The 19,941-nt window shown below is 45.6% G+C and overlaps 1 protein-coding gene across 4 annotated transcripts in view; it reads right to left on the bottom strand.

Annotated features, from left to right (window-relative positions):
- TASOR2 (transcription activation suppressor family member 2) overlaps positions 1-19,941 on the bottom strand; it is a 79,474-nt gene that overhangs the window by 48,572 nt on the left and 10,961 nt on the right. For all 4 annotated transcript variants that reach the window (XM_090041519.1, XM_090041517.1, XM_090041520.1 and 1 more), the window contains exons 2-10: positions 15,652-15,797; positions 12,012-12,107; positions 10,850-10,922; positions 3,843-3,934; positions 2,703-2,840; positions 2,457-2,581; positions 2,338-2,357; positions 2,119-2,218; positions 755-855 (exon numbers count right to left, since the gene is read on the bottom strand). In XM_090041519.1, coding sequence (XP_089897645.1) covers positions 755-855; positions 2,119-2,218; positions 2,338-2,357; positions 2,457-2,581; positions 2,703-2,840; positions 3,843-3,934; positions 10,850-10,922; positions 12,012-12,107; positions 15,652-15,797 — 891 coding nt within the window. The remainder of the gene's footprint in view (positions 1-754; positions 856-2,118; positions 2,219-2,337; positions 2,358-2,456; positions 2,582-2,702; positions 2,841-3,842; positions 3,935-10,849; positions 10,923-12,011; positions 12,108-15,651; positions 15,798-19,941) is intronic.

Here is a 19,941-nt window from a genome sequence, read left to right on the forward strand (position 1 = left end):
GGCTACGGGACCTGAACCTGTTCAGCCTCCACAAGAGAAGGCTGAGCGGGGGATCTAGTGGCCTGTTATAAACTAGTCAGAGGGGACCAGCAGGCACTGGGGAAGTCCCTGTTCCCTTGAGCACTGCCAGGAATAACGGTCACAAGCTGGCAGAGGATAGATTTAGGCTAGATATCAGGAGGCGCGACTTCATGGTCAGGGTGGCTAGGATCTGGAACCAACTTCCAAGAGAAGTGGTGCTGGCTCCTACCCTGGGGGTCTTTAAAAGGAGGCTAGATGTACACCTTGCTGGGGTTATTTGACCCCAGTACTCTTTCCTGCCATGGCAGGGGGTCAGACTTGATGATCTGCTCAGGTCCCTTCCGACCCTAGAAACTATGAAACTATAAAGCCCACTGTTATTCTTCCCCCTGGAAAAAAACTGGACATGGCTCCTAGCAGACTCTTTTGTCTGGGTTTACTAAAGCCTGCTGTATTGTATAAACAGCCTACACTTTGGCTGCCAGTTTGCACTTGTTGGTTCAGGACTGAGTGATTCATGTAGGGTGTACTAAAGCTCAGTGATCCCCAAGCTCAGTGAAAGTTGAGGGTACATGGTACCCTTGCCAGACTGCACCTGGATTATCAAGAAGCATCTTGTATCACCCTGTTTCACAGGACCAGCCCTAAAACAGACCGTTTCAAAGAAACATCACACCATGGAGAACAATGAAATAACAATACATTACTTCATGAGAATGATATGAACACATACCTTCATTTTCTGTGTAATTACTTTTCCTGAATGCAGCTTCTGGTAGTTTTGTTTTCAAATCAGAGAGGCCCATGACACATTTGATTTCCAGTCTGGGTGGCCTATTAGAGAAAAAGAGCAAAAGCAGTGACGACCAAAGGCATGTGTCCAGTGCTTTCCATTTTTGCTCAAACACTGAATCTGAGCTTAGCAGATTTCTGTATAGCTGAATAATAGAGAACTACTCCGGTCTGGAGAGCAACGTATACCCCTCAACATAAGTCTGAAGGGAAAAAGTCTTTTTTGACCCCCAGAAGAGATGGTGAGTTAATTCCAATCACAAGACAAACCAATAACACTTTAAACTTGTTAAAGTCTTCAAAGTAAGTCAATTTTGACCACATATGAATTGTTACATTTCTTTACATATTTGATATCTCATTCACCATCACTCTAGTGCAGTCAATGGTTTTCAACCTTTTTAAACTTAGAAAATGCCAGCTCAGTCATTTTTTTTTTTACACTATAAGGGGGGGGAAAGTCCCCCCAGATGAGCAATTTTTCTATTGCAAAGAACTCAGAAACACCACCAAAGATAAAAATGTTTGTGACACTGGATTCCTGCTTGAAATCTCTGGATTTATCTTGTGAATCATGTGTAGGCATTTGCACACCTCACAGTGCTAATATGTGACACCTCCAGAAGAATCTCATGACACCCCAGTTGAGAACTGCTGCTCTTGTGTAGGACACAAGTTTGATTTCATCAGTGTTGTTACAAACTTGTGTTGACCATTGGAAAAATAGAGAACTATGAGGAACTTAGAGGGGTCAATATTCAAAAACCTAACAGCATAAAACACCACCCATCCTGTTCCCAGTGCAGCTTACTTCTCCGGCTCACCTGTAGTGGACAGGACATGTACGATGGGCAGGAGAACCCAGGCCTTACCTACTCTTTTCCCTTGCCTGTCCTACATTGGTAAGGTATAGAAGGAAGTGAACCCCCCCCCAGAGGAGATTATGACTGCTCCCCTCCTAGGCTCCCCAGCATGCCCATATATTGTGAAATATCAGGCAACGAGTACAGTCCACATGAGATTCACCTTATTATCCCCTACTGTCCTGTGTACAGTTCAGCTCATGGTGGAACCCCCCTCTTGGGCCTGGAAATCATCCTATTTGCTAACCTTTGACAATAGGTGCATCTGTGACAACCACCATCACGGTTTTAGTGCAGCCCCAGAAGGCATGTTCCCCATTCCTACTTCAGGTACAGGGGTGGACTTGATGACCTCTGGAGGTCTTTTCCAGCCATTCTTTTCTATGATCCACCTTACTGCTATGCAAGTATCCAAAGAAAAAGAAAACAGGCTCTGACTTACAGTTGTGCTGGAATCACAGTGCTATATGGTGATCTGAGGGCAATGTCGCATAAAATCTGTCCCTGGATAGACAGCTGCCCCCTCCACGGACAGTATAATACTACAAATACAATTAAAAAGAGAGAGTTGTGAAGAGGAAATGAAAAGAAAATGCAAATCAAGAAAGGCAACTTTTTTTTTTTTTTTTGTAGAACCTACCTCAATGGGAGGCTGTCTTACCTTTGTTCTCAAGTTCAGTTCTAAAGAAAAAAACAAGGAAGAGATGAATGTTTAAAAATGGTAAATGGAAAAAACCTGCAAGTTGAAGGGACTAAACCCTGCATTCAGGAGGTGCTTACGTGGTCCTGGGATCTAACGCTGACATTGAGAGACGTTCACTGTACTGAAAGGCCACAATGATGTAGGGGCAGATCTGCCTAGGGCGTTCAGCAACACCGTGGCTGGAACATTCATATACGTAATACTGGCAAGGAAGGAAAAACAAAAAACAGATGGGAAAGGGGGACTGGCTTAAGTGGAGCCTTTCTTCAGTGCTTCCTCCTATCCCAGGCTCAGGGTTGTCAGGGCCCTGTGAATGGCTGTACCTGACTCAGCTCGAAGGCCTGAAAATGACTCGTCTTCAAGGAAACACCGCTTCCATTCTTAGCCACATGGCAGTCATAGCTGGGAGTCGGGTTGGTGTAATTGCTTGTGTAGTTCTCTGGGACAGCCTTGATCTTCCCCTGTGACAAATGCATTAAAGGGGAGGGGAATATTAGCACTGCCATTAACCTTTCCAGCCCAGGGAACCACACTCTGTAACAACACTGCTGTCCATCCTTACAGCTGAGAGCTCCCCGTGGGCAAAATCCCCCAGTGGAAGGATCCCCAGCTCCAGCGGCTGGGTTCAATGCAGCTCCTGGAGCAGCAGTGAGGAATCCAGTGGGGCTTGCATGCTGGAGTCCCTCCAAGCAAGGGAAACGGGGATGGGAGCATGGGTAGCACAAGCCAGGAGCCCCTGCCCCAACCAGTGCAGGAGGGGAGCAGATAGGGAGGATTTGGGAGTACCTGGGGGTACAGTGGAGGGAACACAGCCAGGCACAGCAGGTGGGCACGCTCCCATGCTGCCCCTCTCAGGTTGACTCCGCTCCCCACCTTGCTATATCTGTTGGAATTGCCACCCCTTCCCAATGCCAGGATGGTGCCACAGAGACAGAAGGGAAGAGTGGATGCCACTGGAATACCCACCAGAACAGCAGCCCAGCCAGAGCAACTCATGCTCTGGGCAACTCTGTCTGGCCTGTATGCCCAGCCAGAGGCTAAGCATTTGCAACAGGGGTGGTTTGGTGCTCAGCTGTGCGTCCTTGCACTATTCCAAACCCTGCTCCATGAGCGCATCCCAGAGTAGAGTTCACATTTCAGGCTACCACAGGATCATAACACAAGGTGTACCTAGATGGGAAGCCCTCCGCAGGCACATCTCCCACTGATATACAGCCTTCTGAGGTGGGACCAAGGAGCTCTGACCGCATCTCACAGGATGCCGGTCTCCTGGACCTTAGGCAAGGCAACCTACACATGGGCTTTGAAAGAGCTATAGTGGGCTTTGAAAGAGCTATAGATACTGTCGATGTCCGGTAATGCTTTGACATGCCACCCCTACTCAAAACATTTCAAGGTTATCTGCTGTGGAAAGGAATTCTTGATAAGCCAGTCCCAAAATGAGAAAGGCGATTGAGTCTTACCTTAATTAGCTTGCAAATGACAATATAGCCAGATTTTCCATTATACCATGGGCATGGATGAAGACAGTCCGAATACTTGGAAATATAAACCCCTTAAAGAAAAACAAAAAACAAAATGGCATCTATTATTTTCTGAGGAATTTGGAATCATAAAGAACCTTTCAGTCTTCATGAAAAGCACAGTCTTACAGAAAATGTTTCTTTTCCGAAAAACAAAACTTCTCATTTGGAACTGAAGCCACCTGGAAGTGTCCCTTCTTTTAATGGGCTGAGACAATGCTCGCTGATGTTTGGCTGCGGATCCTGCCTTATATTGTCTGTATGGAACAGGGTGAGAGCCCATCTCCAAAATAAGTAAAGTGAAGCGGTGAGTTTAAAGCTGATTGGCTACTGTGCACCATTAATGTACTATTCCCCTGTCAGGAGACCCTTACAACTGTCCAGAGAGTAAGTATCCTAGAATCATACAGAAGTGGGGCTAGAAGGGACCACCAACCCTTGCCTGAGGCAGGATCATCCGCATCCAAACCATCCCATACAAACCATAATCTAAATTCTACATAAGACTACGCTTGACCCTGACACAACACAGACCATCACTTCCAAGTAGACTAAATTATCAGGCCAAAAATTTCATAGATTTCATAGACATTAGGGCTAGAAGGGACCTTGTAAAGTCACTGGGTGCAGCCCCCTGTCCAAAAGGCAGGAAGTTAGCTAGGGTCAAAAGATCCCAGCAAGACAGGCATCCAAATGTTTCTTGAAAGTGTCCAGAGTAGGTGCTTGAACCACGCCTGGTGGGAGTCTATTCCAGACCTTGGGGGCTTGGACAGTAAAGAAGTTTTTCATAGTTTCTAGGGTCGGAAGGGACCTGAGCAGATCATCGAGTCCAACCCCCTGCCATGGCAGGAAAGAGTACTGGAGTCAAACGACCCCGGCAAGATGTGCATCTAACCTCCTAAAGCCCCCCAGGGGGTGTCAGCACCACTTCTCTTGGAAGTTGGTTCCAGACCCTAGCCGCCCTGACGGTGAAGTAGCACCTCCTAATATCTAGCCTAAACCTACCCTCTGCCAGCTTGTGACCGTTATTTCTGGTCACACCTGGCGGTGCTCGGGGGAACAGGGACTCCCCCAATGCCTGCTGATCCCCCCTGACTAGTTTATAACAGGCCACTAGATCCCCCTCAGCCTTCTCTTGTGGAGGCTGAACAGGTTCAGGTCCCGTAGCCTCTCCTCATAGGGCCTGCCCTGCTGCCCCCTGATCATGCGAGTGGCCTCCTCTGGACCCTCTCCATGTTGTCCACATCCCTCCTGAAGTGCAGTGCCCAGAGCTGGACGCAGTACTCTGGCTGCAGCCTGACCAGTGCCGCACAGAGGGGGAGGATCACCTTCTTGGACCCGCTCAAGATGCATCTGTGGATGCACGACAAGGTGCAGTTGGCCTTCCTGACCACGTCCCCACACTGCCGGCCCATGTTCACCTTGGCATCAATGACGACTCCAAGATCCTTTTCTGCCTCTGTGCTGATGAGAAGGGAGTTCCCCAGCCTGTAGGTATGGTGCTGGCTCTTCCTCCCCAGGTGCAGCACCTTGCACTCATTAGTGTTGAATCCCATCCTATTCTTATCCGCCCACCCTTACAACCTGTCTAGGGCCAATTGCAGCCTATTCCTCCCTTCTAGTGTGCCCACATCTTAGTGTCATCAGCAAATTTGAACAGGGTGCTTTTTACCCCCTCGTCCAAATCACTGATGAAGATGTTGAACAGTTCGGGCCTGAGGACTGAGTCCTGGGGGACCCCACTGCCCACGTCCCTCCAGGTCGACAATGACCCGTCTACCACTGCTCTCTGGGTGCGGCCCTCCCGCCAGTTGGCGACACATCTGACTGTGTGGGTGTCAACACCACAGTCCCTCAGTTTCTTAATAAGAACGGGGTGAGAGACGGTGTCAAAGGTCTTCTGAAAGTCCAAGAAGACAATGTCCACTGCTCCCCCTGCGTCTATGGATTTGATGATCTGATCATAGAAGGCCACCAGGTTGGTCTGACAGGACCTGCCACTGATGAACCCATGTTGTTTGCCCCTAAGCATGAAATCCCCTGCTGGCCCCTCGTGCGCCAGAATAATTTTCTCAAACAACTTGCCTAGGATCAAGGTAAGACTAACTGGCCTATAGTTTCCCGAGTCCTCCTTCTTCCCCTTTTCGAAGATGGGAACCACATTGGCCCTATTCCAGTCCTCTGGCACCACACCAGAGCACCACGAGTGCTCGTACAGCCGTGCCAGGGGTCCCACAATGACCTCGGCCAATTCCTTTAGTACTCTAGGGCGGAGATCGTCCGGACCGGCTGACTTGAATACACCCAGTCCCTCCAGAAGCTCCCTGACCAGTTCCTCACTAACCCTTGGCCTAGGTCTGCCTCCCCTGGGGCTGAGGGGGGCCCAGCAGGGGCGTGACTGTTCCGGTCCCTGCTTAGGAAGATGAAGGCAAAGAAGGCTTTGTCGTCTGGTGTGACGACCAAATTTCCTAACATGTCCTGCAGGGGCCCCGCATTACCCGGAACCTTCTTTTTACCCCCTATGTATTTAAAGAAGGACTTCTTATTGTCCTTAATCCGGGAAGCTAGTCCCAGTTCCATCTCTGCCTTGGCCTTCCTGACTGCCCCCCTGCATCCCTGAGCAACCACAGTGTAGTCATCCCTGGTGATAGCCCCTCCTTTCCATCGGGTGTACGCCTCCCTTTTAGCTAGGAGACGTTCCCGGATGCTTTTGGTGAGCCATGGGGGCTTGTGTGCCCTCCTGCTCCCTTTCATCCCCATTGGGATTACCTCCCTTTGGGCTTGGAGGATCGTCTCCTTAAGGAGCGACCACTCTCCTCGGACACCTGACTCCCCTCCTCCCCGGGACCTCAGTGCTTCCCCGACTATTCTCCTTAGCTTACTGAAGTTTGCCCCCCTGAAATCTAGGGCTGCTGCCTTGCTGCAGGTCTTTGCCACCTCGCGCTGGATGATGAATCCCAGCAGGCGATGATCGCTGTCACCCAGGTGGTCGAGCACCCGCAGCCCCCTCACCAGGTCACTGTCTGTGGCCAGCACCAGGTGCAACAAGGCATCTCCCCGGTGGGGCTATGCACCTCCTGGGTTAGATGGAGGTCCTGCATTCTGGCTAGGGACCTACGTGAGCAGTCAGACCTGGCTGACTGCTCTTCCCAGCAGATGTCCGGGAAGTTCAGGTCCCCCATGACAGCCACGTCCTTAGACTTCACTATCTCCGTGAGCTGACCTAAGAATTCCTAGTCGAGCTCTTCCCCTTGGTTGGGAGGTCTGCAGTAAAGCCCCACTGTTAAGTCTCTTTCCCCTTGACTGCCTTGTATTCTGACCCAAAGCACTTCAGAGTGCCCTTCCTCTGATTCTTTGTTAATTGATGAGGATGGGTATTCCTCCTTAATGCAGAGTGCCATGCCCCCACCTTTCCTTCCTATCCTGTCCCTCCTGTACAGCCTATAGCCCTTGATATTCACCGCCCAGTCATGTGTTGAGTCCTACCACGTTTCAGTGATCCCCACTATGTCCGGGTTGGTGTCAGCTAGCAGGAGGGTGAGTTCCTCCTGCTTGTTTCCCATACAAGTGTTTCCTTAAGTCCAGCCTAAAACAGCCATGGATGAGTTTGTGACATTGGACCTTGTCATCCCTTGGGGTGCTCTGGTGAACAGATGTTCCCCCAGATCCTGATGCACCCCCCTGATGTACATACAAGCTGACACCAAGTCACTCCTAAGCCTGCGCTTTTCCAGGCTGAGGTCCCATAGCTCACAGCCTCTCTTCATAAGGCCTGTTCTCTTGCCCTCTGATCATGTGTGGGGCTCTCCTCTGGACTCTTTCAAGCTTCTCCATGTCCTTCTTGAATTGTGCAGCCCAGAACTGGATGCAGTATTCCAGCTGTGGCCTTACCAAGGCCAAATACAGTGGGAGGATGACATCCTGGGTCTTGCTTGAGATGCACCATGCAAGCCAGAGTTTTGTTCCCTTTGCTGGCTGCAGTATCACATTGGTGGCTCATGTTCATCTTGACCATGACTCCCATGTCTCTTTCAGTCGTGGTGCTAGCGAGTGTAGCATTGCCAAGCCTATAATCCCCTTAAGAATCTGCCATCTGCACCCTGCCATATTTTCCTGGTCAGCACAGCGCATGTGCATTGTTACATATATAACTGTATACACATATAAAACTGTTATATAAAGGTTATGGACAGAGCAACTGTCATTACAGGAAAGGCTGACTAAAATATACCTCCTTTTCTACCAAGCCTAGGCTCTGTGAGTCACCCCACTGTTTATAAGCTGAAGTTTGCAAGACTGGGGCCACATGTGGTCAACTGCATTGGAAAGGGAGTGTAAAGAGCTGCTTGTGTCAGCCTAGAACCGAAGGGGTTAACAGGGGCTGAGCTTTCAATCTGGAATTTACATAACTACAAAAAAGTTCAGCCCGCTGTGTTGTGACCCCCTGTTTTTCATCCAGCTGTTGTCCAGGCTAAATAAAGGGAAACGGAAAGAAAAAGTCATTGGCTCAAGACAGATTACCGTAATTCCTTCCCTTGCTCTTTCTGCAAATACATTAGTCTTGATGTAAAATAACCCTAAACGCTGACAGGACAAAAGGGAGCTTTACATAGAAGCTGTTGCTATAGGTATTAGTGGGGGGAGTTTTTTGCCTTAGAAGAACTGGGTATTGATTACAACCAAGGAATTTGGGGTATACTCATGTTCCTCCTGGGCTTAAAAAAATCCAGAGGTGCCTGGCTAGAGAGTCTTGCTCCTCTGCTCACGGTCAGACCGACTGCCACACTGGGCAACAGGAAGGATGGACTTGCGTGGGGTTTTGGTTTCGGCTGTAGTTGGGGATGTGGCCTCTTCCTTGGATCTCTTGAGTGGATTTCAATGAGCTTCAGTACCAGAACACAGGTACTCATCCTGTCCCTATGCTCCAGCTGTGGCAAGTTAAGTTGTTTTTGATGTTTCAGGCACTGCATCTGGTAATTGTGCAAAAAGGTTTTTCCCAAGGTCTTCAAAAATAAGTTAGACAAACACTTGTCCAGGATGGCTTGGATAGAGATGATCATACCTTGAGCAGGGGTTGAATTAGGTGCCCTCCCAGAATAGGTCACCTATTTTGTGAGTCTACCCTTTGCCCTTAATGGGAAAATCCAACTGCACTTTCGCTAAAGACATACCACCACCAGCAACAGTCAAGACACAGATTGCAAGGAAGTGTAGAAAACAATAGTTTCTGGTTCACTGACTACATATAGCCTTCTAAAAAGAGTAGAAGAAAAGGAGCCTCACGGTCTGTTTAATCTTAGATAGACAGTTCCCTGGCTGGCCCTAGTCTATAAAACATAAAGAAAAAATGAAATTAAAATTCATCTCAACTTACTTTTAAGGAACCAGGTAAAAAAGTATTCGGCCAAGGACATGAAAGCATTAAGAAATCAATTTTTGGGCACTTTTTATTGTGCCAAAATAAAGTGCATGTCTAAATTCACAGCAATTCATCACTGGACTACACAAATTTCCCCCTGACCAACTCCAATGAATCTAGAAGGTACAATTCCTGGATCAGGAACTATAGTTAGTATTATATTTTTCCGGGGGGCGGGGAACGACACACATTCATCAGGGAGAAGTTATCAGGAATAATTTAAAATTAAATAAGATACTAGCAGCCCATTTGTCTCCTTAACTTCAATTTTTAAAAGTCAGCTGCTCAGATTCTATTTTTTTTTTTTTAACCCTTTTGGGTAAATTGGATATAGAATTCTGATTTATGCATTTGTTCTACTCTACTGCTGCATGAGTAAAGTCTAGCTCTGAATATTACTGGTTCAATTCATCTCTATTGCCTACTTCTGTTTCATTTCAAATTGAACATGATAAATCCAAGTGTCAGATAATAATATTTGGGTCCTTCAATAAAATATCTGAAACAAAAATGACCACAAAAAACATTTTTGGCCTGTTATTTTTTAAATCAAAATTTACCGGTAAGAATATTAACAAAGAGTAAAAATCCACAGGGTGTTTTCCTTCCTTTCCCTGAAGTGAACGCTAACTTCCTGTAATGCGTTTGGAAGTTTTTTCTCACAGTCTAGACTATTGCGCACAAGGTCTTATATTGCTCTTATCACCTTCCAGTGGGGCCTGAAGCAACGTGATTGATCTCTGACAGCCTTTCTTCTCTCATCCTCCTCCACAGGGGTGGAAGCATATGTAGCAAACCACTTTCTTTTGATATGCAATTTTTTGGGAGGACATAGGAGTAAGTTATACATGTCCAAATATCCTTCACAATCCACTGGGATTAAGCCATATATGTAGATAAATAAGCACTACCTACCTCTGTCATTTTGACACCTATAATATAATATTGCTGCCAGGCCAATAGTTCAGGGCCTGGTAGTTAATACCAGGAAGAGTCCTGTTGGTTGTTAATAGGATACATCATGGTAGTAAACACATGCTTGGTATTCTTTGCAGGATTAGGGTTTTAGATGTGTGAGGCAGAAGGGCAAGTATTTTCTGAGATCTGTTCAGTGTGCAGCCCTACTATCTCTTAGGCACAATATTCTTCAAAGTAGTAATGACAGGAAGAATGCATGGATTACTAAGAGGCTTGGATAAATAAAAAGGTCAGTGCAGAGGAACATAACAAAATGCCAATGTGTTGCATCAACTCAACTGCCATTTCTTATGTCAAAGAAAAGACAAAAATAGAAGTGAAATGGTGGTCACTTCCAAAGGTATCACCACTATTCATATATAATTAGGTTACTGGAGGAAAACAACGCTCCTTGCTATCACTGAATGCGATTGAAAAGTAAGAAATACCAGGTGTTTTGTTTTTTTTAAAAGGTCTTCCAAATAAATAAAATGTGGTCATACAAGTTCATCTGGTTATTTTTTTTAAAGATCTGCTTGAAGACCATTTCTCACCTGAATTTAAACCTTACCTTTTGCTGGATCACCCAGTGTGGTCATGGAACTGGTGTTTGTACGAAGTCCTGTCCGACACACCTCTGTTGCCTTCAAAATAAGGGAATTCTTATTTATTTATCCGATTTAAAGATGCAGTGTTTGGCTGTCAAAAGCTACAGTTATGACATTCGGCAAACGTGTTTTCAGCCAGCAGATACGTACATTTTAAATACTGCAGATCAATTAATTCTTATTATGTCTGTAAGACACCAGCGATGGAACAAATAAAGAGCATTCTCATGCTCAGTGAAATTGCTGGAAAGAGCTCCTGGCTATGCGTCAGGACTTAACTGATGAGACTCATTTGTAAGGTGCTGTTAGGAAAGGTTTTAATTACATAGGAGCCAATATCTTATTGCCAAGCAGTACAGAGAGGGCTAAGGGAAATTTTGGGAAATTCCACCTTGCCAGAGAAGACTTTGCAACAAGAGAAATGAAGCCCTGGACTCGCTTGATTCAGGAAGGGGCTAGCTACATAGAAGTTAATGGAGAAGCTACTACAAAAAGGCTAGGATATGAATTTAAAGAACAACGGGACTGTTCTTCCTTAGCATAACCACACAAAGACTTAATGCAGAGTAAATACATTTATATGAAAGACTTGAGAGAAAGTTGGCAGACAGCAACCAGTACTGCACATCAGCAACCATTTTTGTTTTTTTCTTTGTGTAGGCCTCCCCAACTTTCTTCCAAAGCATGCGAGTAAGCTCCTGTCTTCTAAGGGTGTTCCTGAGCTGTGGTGTTCAAGCCTGTGCTTAATTGCAAACTCACTGAGTTATGGGAGATGCTTTCCCATGCATCTGTACAGTGCTGTAGGGCCTGCTATCACTCAAACCCTAACAAGAACACTAGGTCAAAAAAAGCACCAAAAAGGATGGACTCAAGGTAAAAAAAAAAAAAAAAAAAGTGTCAAAAAGATCCAAAGATGGACTCAAATCCATCACTGAGGATCAAGGGTCATGCTGAGATCCACCTCATCAGAGAAATTCTCCAATGAGTTACTCATACTACACAACCAATGGAGATTACAAAGGGAAACTAAACCATTTACACACAACTCAGTAAGGAAGAAGCCATATTGAAAGTGAAAGCACGCAGATGTCAAATATATCGTGTTGAATAAACCATCTACTTTACCCCATCTTCATTTTCAAACAGAAGGAAGGCGTAGGATTCCTCCAGTTCTTCCTCACTATAGCCACTGGCTTTCTTCTCCTGGGAGAAAGTTTTGTACTGTGGAAGACACAAAGGCAGTGTAATTTAATACTGTCTACCCAAGTGAGCCATGCTGTATACAGCACCTTCCTCTGAAGTGCTTTATGGACATTAAATAAGAGAAACTGGGGGCATATGTACATTGACTCTGGACTGTGCCAAGGAGTCTACACCAAAGCAGGCCGCACACCCACTCTGTGCCCGCTGCCACCCATAAGAGATGTATTGTGGTGGCCTTGTAAGCCTGTGGCAGTGACTTCTCTCTCAAGCATGAAGGCAGCTCTGTTGCATCTGGTCCAAATGGCGACAGGTGCAGAGTGGGTGTGCCACGCATCCACTGTACAGTCCTGAGGCTATGCAGACAGGCCCGAAAAGTATCTTCAACATCAAAAGGCATTTAATAATGTAGATGCCTATAGAGATCATTTATGAAAAACCATTACATCACTTAAAATCTGGTAGGTAATAACTGGCTCCTCTTTATAAGCCAAGACCCAGATTTACTGGGTTCTGTGTGTTGCTTCACATAATGAACCCATTGCTACCATTTAAAGCAAGTTAGAAAAGGCATTTCCTTGCACTGTTTGGGTATTTCAGGACATACAAGGACCACTAAATGTAGCCTTTCAACACATGGATTGGTATTCATCTAACTTAAGCATCCATACTGTTAATTGGTATTTAAACTCTACTGACCATATTGTTAATTAGCTGCAATCTCAACACAAAGGTTTACAGGTTTTTTAATTTAAAACATAGCCGTGCACTTTTAAGCCTCGCAAACTCTATGGGCAGCAGTCAGATGCTGGATCCATTATACAGAAAGGGGAGACTGAGGAACAGACGGATCCAAATAAAACCCAGAAGTCTTGGCTCCTCCTCCCCTTGCCTAAACAAGTTCCCCCTTCAGGGCATACAGTATATTTAATATAATGGTTTAAGTGTTTAAACTGACCTGCTTACTTATTCATATGCTTAAATGAAAGAAGGGATTTTTTTATTCTATAGTTCCACAAACGATATAAAAGTTTTGAATCCAGTAAAATTGTTTTTCCCCTCCCTAACTGGACACATGGTTTTGGGCAAAGTATTCAGCAGGCTGGTTGATTTATTCCGCTCATTGCATTCCATTTCTGAATAGGGCTTGAGTGAAACCCAACGTGATGGTTGAAGAATACCTGGTATCCCACACCTACTGTGGCTGTGGCTACGAGAACATGGCCTTGATGGACAAAGTGCCTTTAACCTCTCCCAATTCTTTTCTTAAAAATCTCTTACCATTGCTCTGCTGCTGTTGACAGCAGCTGTGAGAACACGAGTACAAGCTGGTCATGGATATTTTTACCCATTCTCAGAAAACGTTTAAATTGTACGGTGGTTTAAAACACTGGTGGCTGGTCTAAACTCACTCTTACCATTGGAGAATGAGGAAACGGCATGTCACATTTGAGAGGCTAGTTTGCCGGATATATGGGCAAAAAGTTACACATAAAGAAAGGTTTAGCAAGGAAATCTTCTTACTCTCTAGTAACAACCAGCCAGGAGTGCACTTGGCCAGGTCTGCCCTAGAATTTTTTGCCACCAGAACTCCTATCAGCCAGCATTACTACTTTGCTGCTGAAGTATACAAATGCTTGGCTGTTTTTGCCAGTATAAGGTGTCCTCACTGTGAAAGGTTTTGTCAGCAGAAGACACTGTACATGCTGGCTGGGAACCCAAAGGTTACAACTGCTGGTGCCTCTACGGCAGTGGTTTTCTACCTTTTTTCATTTGTGGACCCCTAAAAAATTTTGAATGGAGGTGCGGACCCCTTTGGAAATTTCAAATAGAAGTGCAGTCACCTCTGAACGGTAAGTGTGGGTATTCGCGCACTTTTGATTAATCACAGTCATCTTTCATGGACTCCTTAAACGCTGTCTGCAGACCTGCAGGGTCACCTGGGTTTGCGCATCAGATTTGGGTGTGGGCACATGCAACGTTATGAAAGGCAACTTAAGTCAGCCTATCTCTGTTGCGTAGATGAGACTTCTCTTGAGACTGTGAGGACCCCGTCCCTGGTGGTATTTTCCTGGTCTTATCAAGATGTATGAAAAGTGTCCAGCCAAGCTGAATGGCAGAGCTGCCTGTCTTTCACTGCAGAGGACATTTTATACTATATTTTCTCTTGTCAAACATATTGGCCAGGCTGTCCACAAAGTCCTCTCTGATTCAGCTGCTCAGATAGGATTTCAGAGCAGTTCAGTCTGCTTTTTCTAATGGCCACCCATGATTATACGTCTTTATATTTTGATTTTTTTCTTTATAAGCAAATCTGTTACATAGATTTCTTTCCCCCCCACAGTGATTTAACTACAGTATAACTTCAGCAGAGGATGTATTAATCAAAATCAGTTCCACAGGGAATGGCATCACAGGATCTTTCGAGAACAGGAATACAGCTTTTTCTTTTTCTTTTTTTTAGTATTTTCTCTTAATTCTTGGAACTAATTTCAATTTAAGTAAAAAAAAAAAAAAAATCAAATGACAAGGCATTTTATGATTATTATATAGTCCAGAACATATGATAGACTACTTAGCTTTGCCCCAATGTCCAGCAAACCACAAGCACTTAGGAAAATATTTGGTTTGCTTTGATTTCAAATGAACATGCATGTTTGCAGCTCATCGCTGTGAACTAGCAAGTGCACTGATTTCTACTTAAGTCGTGTCAGATTCCACTTCAGAAAAGAAGTGGTTATCCAGATGTAGTGTGAACACCAAATCCTCAATGACTGTACAGGACTTTTCAGCAGCTAGAGTTTCAAAGCTATGTTAGTTAACAACAGCAACTGCATGGGTTCAGGGGAGCCAGGGAGACCAGAGCCACCTACAATCTTCCAAGAATACAGCCTTAACTGCAAGACAAATGATGGTTGTATTTCTACACCATTTTTTAAGCAATATATATCTAGGACAAGCATGCTGTGGTTAAATGGGTGTGTGCGCATTCATGGTTTCAGCTAAGGAAATACCATGCAGAGCTTTTCTGCTCACAAGAGCCTCACAGGAGGCTCACAGGAACTTGTCCCCAGCCAGGATTCTAATAAAAGGAATGAGAAATATTTTGATCTGACATGGCCTTCAGTTTTCACTGTGTTGCTTTGAATCCACACAAAAGCAGCAACTTCTGCATGCAAGCCAGCATGGGCACATTAGCATTTCAACCTGCTCCTGATGGCTTGGCCTCCTGGGACTTGGGGGGGGAAGGGGAGGGGAAGTCTTGGGGTTGCAGATTAGCTGCATTATCTCTTTCTTCCCTAGTTAAAAAAAGACCTCAGGGTTGGGGAGGAGGGGGATGGTGGGAGGGGGAAAGAGGGTCTTGAAGAGGCTAGAAAGAGGAGTTACTCAGGAGTTATACATTAGACAAAGGTCATCACAACATGCACCAAGGGACTACGGTCTTTCCAGGTAAGAACCAAATATTTGTCATAAATAGGCAATCTCTTGCGCCCCACCCTCAAAACGACTAAAGCACCCAGGATAATGGAAGATGCTGGGGAAATCCCCACCCACCCAACCTCACCTCATTGATGAAAACTTCGTTCTCCACTGAAATCGCTCGGCTGTACTGAAAACCGCCCCGCAAAGTAGAATCCAAGTACGAGTTGTGCAGCACCGAGATAGCAGTCTGGAAAAGGGAACCTGGGTCCCCTGGCTCCGGGTGAAAACCTGGCGGAAAACAACAACAGGTGTGCAATGCATCAATTTGAGTAGATTTCTATCGTGGTAAAAGCTTACGAGTCAGCACAGGGGACTTCCCTGGCTTGGGTGGTAGTGACAGACAGGAAAAAAAAGCAGGCATCACTCACCCTGCGGCTCATCCAACAAATCCAACCATTTAATTATAATAAGCAGTGAAATAAAATGGGGGCTCTAAGGGAGAGGCCCTCATTCCTGACTCCCCGGGGCTTGCCACTGTATCCTGTGTTGGGCCCCTTTCTAGTTTCTACAACTATTGGGAAGCCTCTCGGCAGCAACTACCCTAAAGCGAGGGTTTCTATCTGCAATTTAGATTATAAGCAAGCAGGAAGGCTGGGAGCCCCGCCATCCCCCTTTTACCTCAGTTAATCATCTCTAACCACTGCTGCATTCAACCCCCATGCTTCTCTCCAAGGGATCCAAGAACCAGTTTATATTACAAATTTTCCCTGCTGCAGCTATGCCAGCTGGGAGTGGGGAGGGAGAAGCAATCCCTGACATTGCTCTGCTGGCAAAACTCTGGTGTGGACACATCTAAGCCAGTTCTGGCTGGCTTAGCTAATGTTGTTTGGAGAGGTGGGGTAACGGGAACTACTATCAGTATACTCTGATTTACCACTAGGGAGCTTGGCCATAAGCTTTGGGGGAAAATATTATCGGGGCGGGGGAAGGCTGAGCACCCTCCCTCCTGCAGGGCCACCGTGGGGCTGGTGCGCGCTGGTGCTCCAGTGGCGCTGGGGGAGCAGCTGCACACTGAGCAGCGCTGGGCACTGCAGGAGAGCGGCGCCGTGGTGCTGCTGCTGTCACCAGCCGCTGCAAAAAGTTGTGGGCGGCTAAGCCCCGTTAGCCCTGGCCTTCCTCCACCTCTGATCGGCTGAGAGCTGTGGCTCTGTAGGACTGACAAGCCCTGATAGGACGCAAAGCCAAAAGTTCCCTTTTTTATCTCTGACCCGGCACTGCTTCAAAATCCTTTTAGCAAATGATGCAAGTGAAATGCTTGTCCCTTTGTTCTGGCAATCACAGGGACAAATGAGACCCCACAGGAAACTGTATTTGCCATTCCACCATGGGCCAGATTTATCTCGACTGCTACAAATAATATTGGATTTCTGCTGCGGGCCATGGGGAGAAGCTGACAGCACAGAGTCCGGGTGTTTCCTTGGTGCAACTTATTTGTTTACAACTATTTACCCCAGAAACGGGACCGGCGTGGTCGTAAATGGTATAAAGCTCTTTTAGAGTTTCCCGTGAATTACAGCATCACAGCAGCCAGGGCTGGAGGGGGGACTGCCCACCCCAGTCCTGTAACCCAAATAATCTGGACAAACATTTGTCTACCATGCTCTTAGTGATGGAGAGTCCATGACTTCTCTAAGTAATTTATCCCAAGCCGGGCTTTACCACGAATTGACTCTAGTTACAGTGAAAAAGCACACAACAACAGCTTCCTTTACAGAATCAAAACCAAAGACTGAGCAACACTTGTGGTTTTTTCAAAGACCAAATTCTGCTCATACATTTAGAGCTTGCAAGGCTATGTGTCACAGCATGCGGTGATGATCTCCACCATAATGGGGTCCGCAACACTTTACAGACAATAAGAAAACACTGAACAGGGTTACTCTGGAGTGATGGTTGCTAAAATCTAATCTAACCCACACCCAACACTTGAGAGACAGGAAATCCTGAACTCAAGTGCTTTCTTGGGATTACCAGCAATGATGATACACAAATCAAAGGTGTGCAGACCCCAGGCTGAGTTTCCAGCACAGACAAGTGAGAAAGGGAATAGGCTTTTATACGTTTTTCTTTCCCCACAACTTGCAAAGTTTTAAAAAACCCAGAGCTGGAAGTCACGAAAAACAGTAAGTATGGAACCTCACCACTGTGTTTTAAGAGTAACGTTTTCACTGAATCATTGCTTTTTCACGTAGCTGTCGTAAGATCTCTACAGGCAAATGGTTAAGGTCCCTCCTTCACTTCTAATGGGAAAAGAACTCAAGCACGATGCAGTGAGAAACAGTCAGGTTTTGTCTCTCACAATTTTTCATTTTTAGTTGGTCTCCATTTTCTGAGGTGCTTTTGCATGCTTTCTTTTTTTCTCTGAAGCAAGGGAAAAACCCTACTTCCCTAAGCCTCAAATCCTATTACTCTTCTTCATTCCCTTAAGTCCGTAAATATCAAACACAGTGGATGTGTTTACACGTGCATTAATGTGCTTTTGCTATTACATATTAAGTTTAATACCTCTAATATGAGGTATAAATGCACATTAGGCTGCCCTAATGCGCAGTAGCAAAAGCGCATGCCTTTTTAGTGATGCTTAATGCACAGTAGCCTGTTTCTACTGTGCATTAGTGTATTAGCACTGTTTCTGACACAATGCTTTAATGTGCGGTAGAATAAACTGCTGTGCAATAAAGTGCATGTGTAGATGCACCCAGTGACTCTCAATCAGAGCGCTGCGGTACCATGGGGCGTCCTGAGAGCCTTTCAAGGGTGTTGCAATGTTAGCACTAGTAGGTGTGCAAACGTGATTCACAAAATAAACCCAGAGACTCCACACAAGAATCCATTGTGTTAGAAAAATCACAAGACGCCACAGCATTTTTAAGTTTTTTGCAATGAAAATTGCTCTCTTACTTTTCCAGAGTCAAAAAAAATGAGTGAAAACTAAAACCGGCATTTTCTGAGGGGTGTCTTGAATCTAACAGGAGAGATAAGAGTCTAATGAAGGGTGCTGCAAATCTAAAGAGGTGGAGAACCAGTAATCTAACATCAGGAACAAGGAAAATGTCGGGCCCATGCTTGCACACTGACTGACATGCACTTCATTTACCAGGGCAAATGCTGCTGACAGTTCCCAACTATGATTTGACATCTGCAATATATGAGTTACAGCAATAAATGGGAGATAATCCCTGTTGTGTGTGAAGCAGAAAGAGAAATTCCAGTATGAAAGGGGCAGTAGAAAAACAGATGTAAAGGACTGCTCTAAGAAACGAGCTTAGAGAACGGAAATCTGGTGCATGGGATAAAAATTGTGTTTTGAAAGTGCTTTTCCTTTTTCTAGCCTTTCTTTGGGAAACACAGCTTATTTCCCACTCCCTCCCTCTGCTCCCACATGCCTTTTAAGTATCTGATTTTATATCGAATCCCCTGCAATTATTAGTCAAATGGAGTAACAAAAGTGAGAAACAGAAGAACTATATTTCTTAAGTACACTGAGATGTAAAATAAAACCAACAGCTTTTTTTAAAAAAAAAAAAAGCCTAAACTATCTGTGAGATAACTATTGTATTATTTTTTGTTCTGAGCCTCATGATGACAGTTAAGAATATGTTGGATTTGTTTGGTTTCTCTTTCCATTTTATATTCGGCTTCGTTCCCTCTCCCCTCCCTGCAACATCTTGTAGGTATTACAAAGATGATGGGCTCAGATTTAGTCCTGCGGTTCAGATCAGGTGGTTATATTCCTCCACAACAGTTTGCAAGGGTTTCAGCAGGAACACAGCAGCCTTTGTCTCCCATCCCAAACCATAGGACAATATTCATGTATATGATTATCCAGCAGCGTGACGCCTGCCCTTATTCCGCTGCATGGATTAGGCTCACCTGACTCGCCTGAGCAGTCCCTAACCACTGTGGACAAATCCCAGGACCAGAAGCGGCAGCTCTATGCATGCCCTCGTGCCCACCCATAAGTTGCTTCTGACATGGAGGATCCACCTGCCTTGTGAGGGTGTGGATGACTGTACCTGCCACAAACGACATTTTTCCTGGCTAACTTCAGATGTGCAGGTGCCCGAAACCAGCTTGCAGCCTTCAATGGGGACAGTTGGCAGTCTGAGCGTTTGGTTCCCACCCTTCCCTGCACCAGCCTGGAATGAAACCGGCTCACAATGGGTGGGATTCTGCCCCTGGTTCTTTGCGGGTCACAGGCACCAACCGATCTTTAGGTTTTCCAACTAAGTGACCCTAACCTCCTAGAAACCATTAACGCAAAAGGTAGGTAGGTCATCCTCCTCCTCACAGCTTTACGTGACTTAGCCTTAAAGCCAAGAAAGGGTGCTAGGGGCATTAACATTTTTTTCCGGGACTTGGGGTGGGACAG

This window comes from Crocodylus siamensis, chromosome 4 (genome assembly GCF_052110815.1).
Source record: "Crocodylus siamensis isolate JL-2025a chromosome 4, ASM5211081v1, whole genome shotgun sequence".
Lineage (NCBI taxonomy): Eukaryota > Metazoa > Chordata > Crocodylia > Crocodylidae > Crocodylus > Crocodylus siamensis.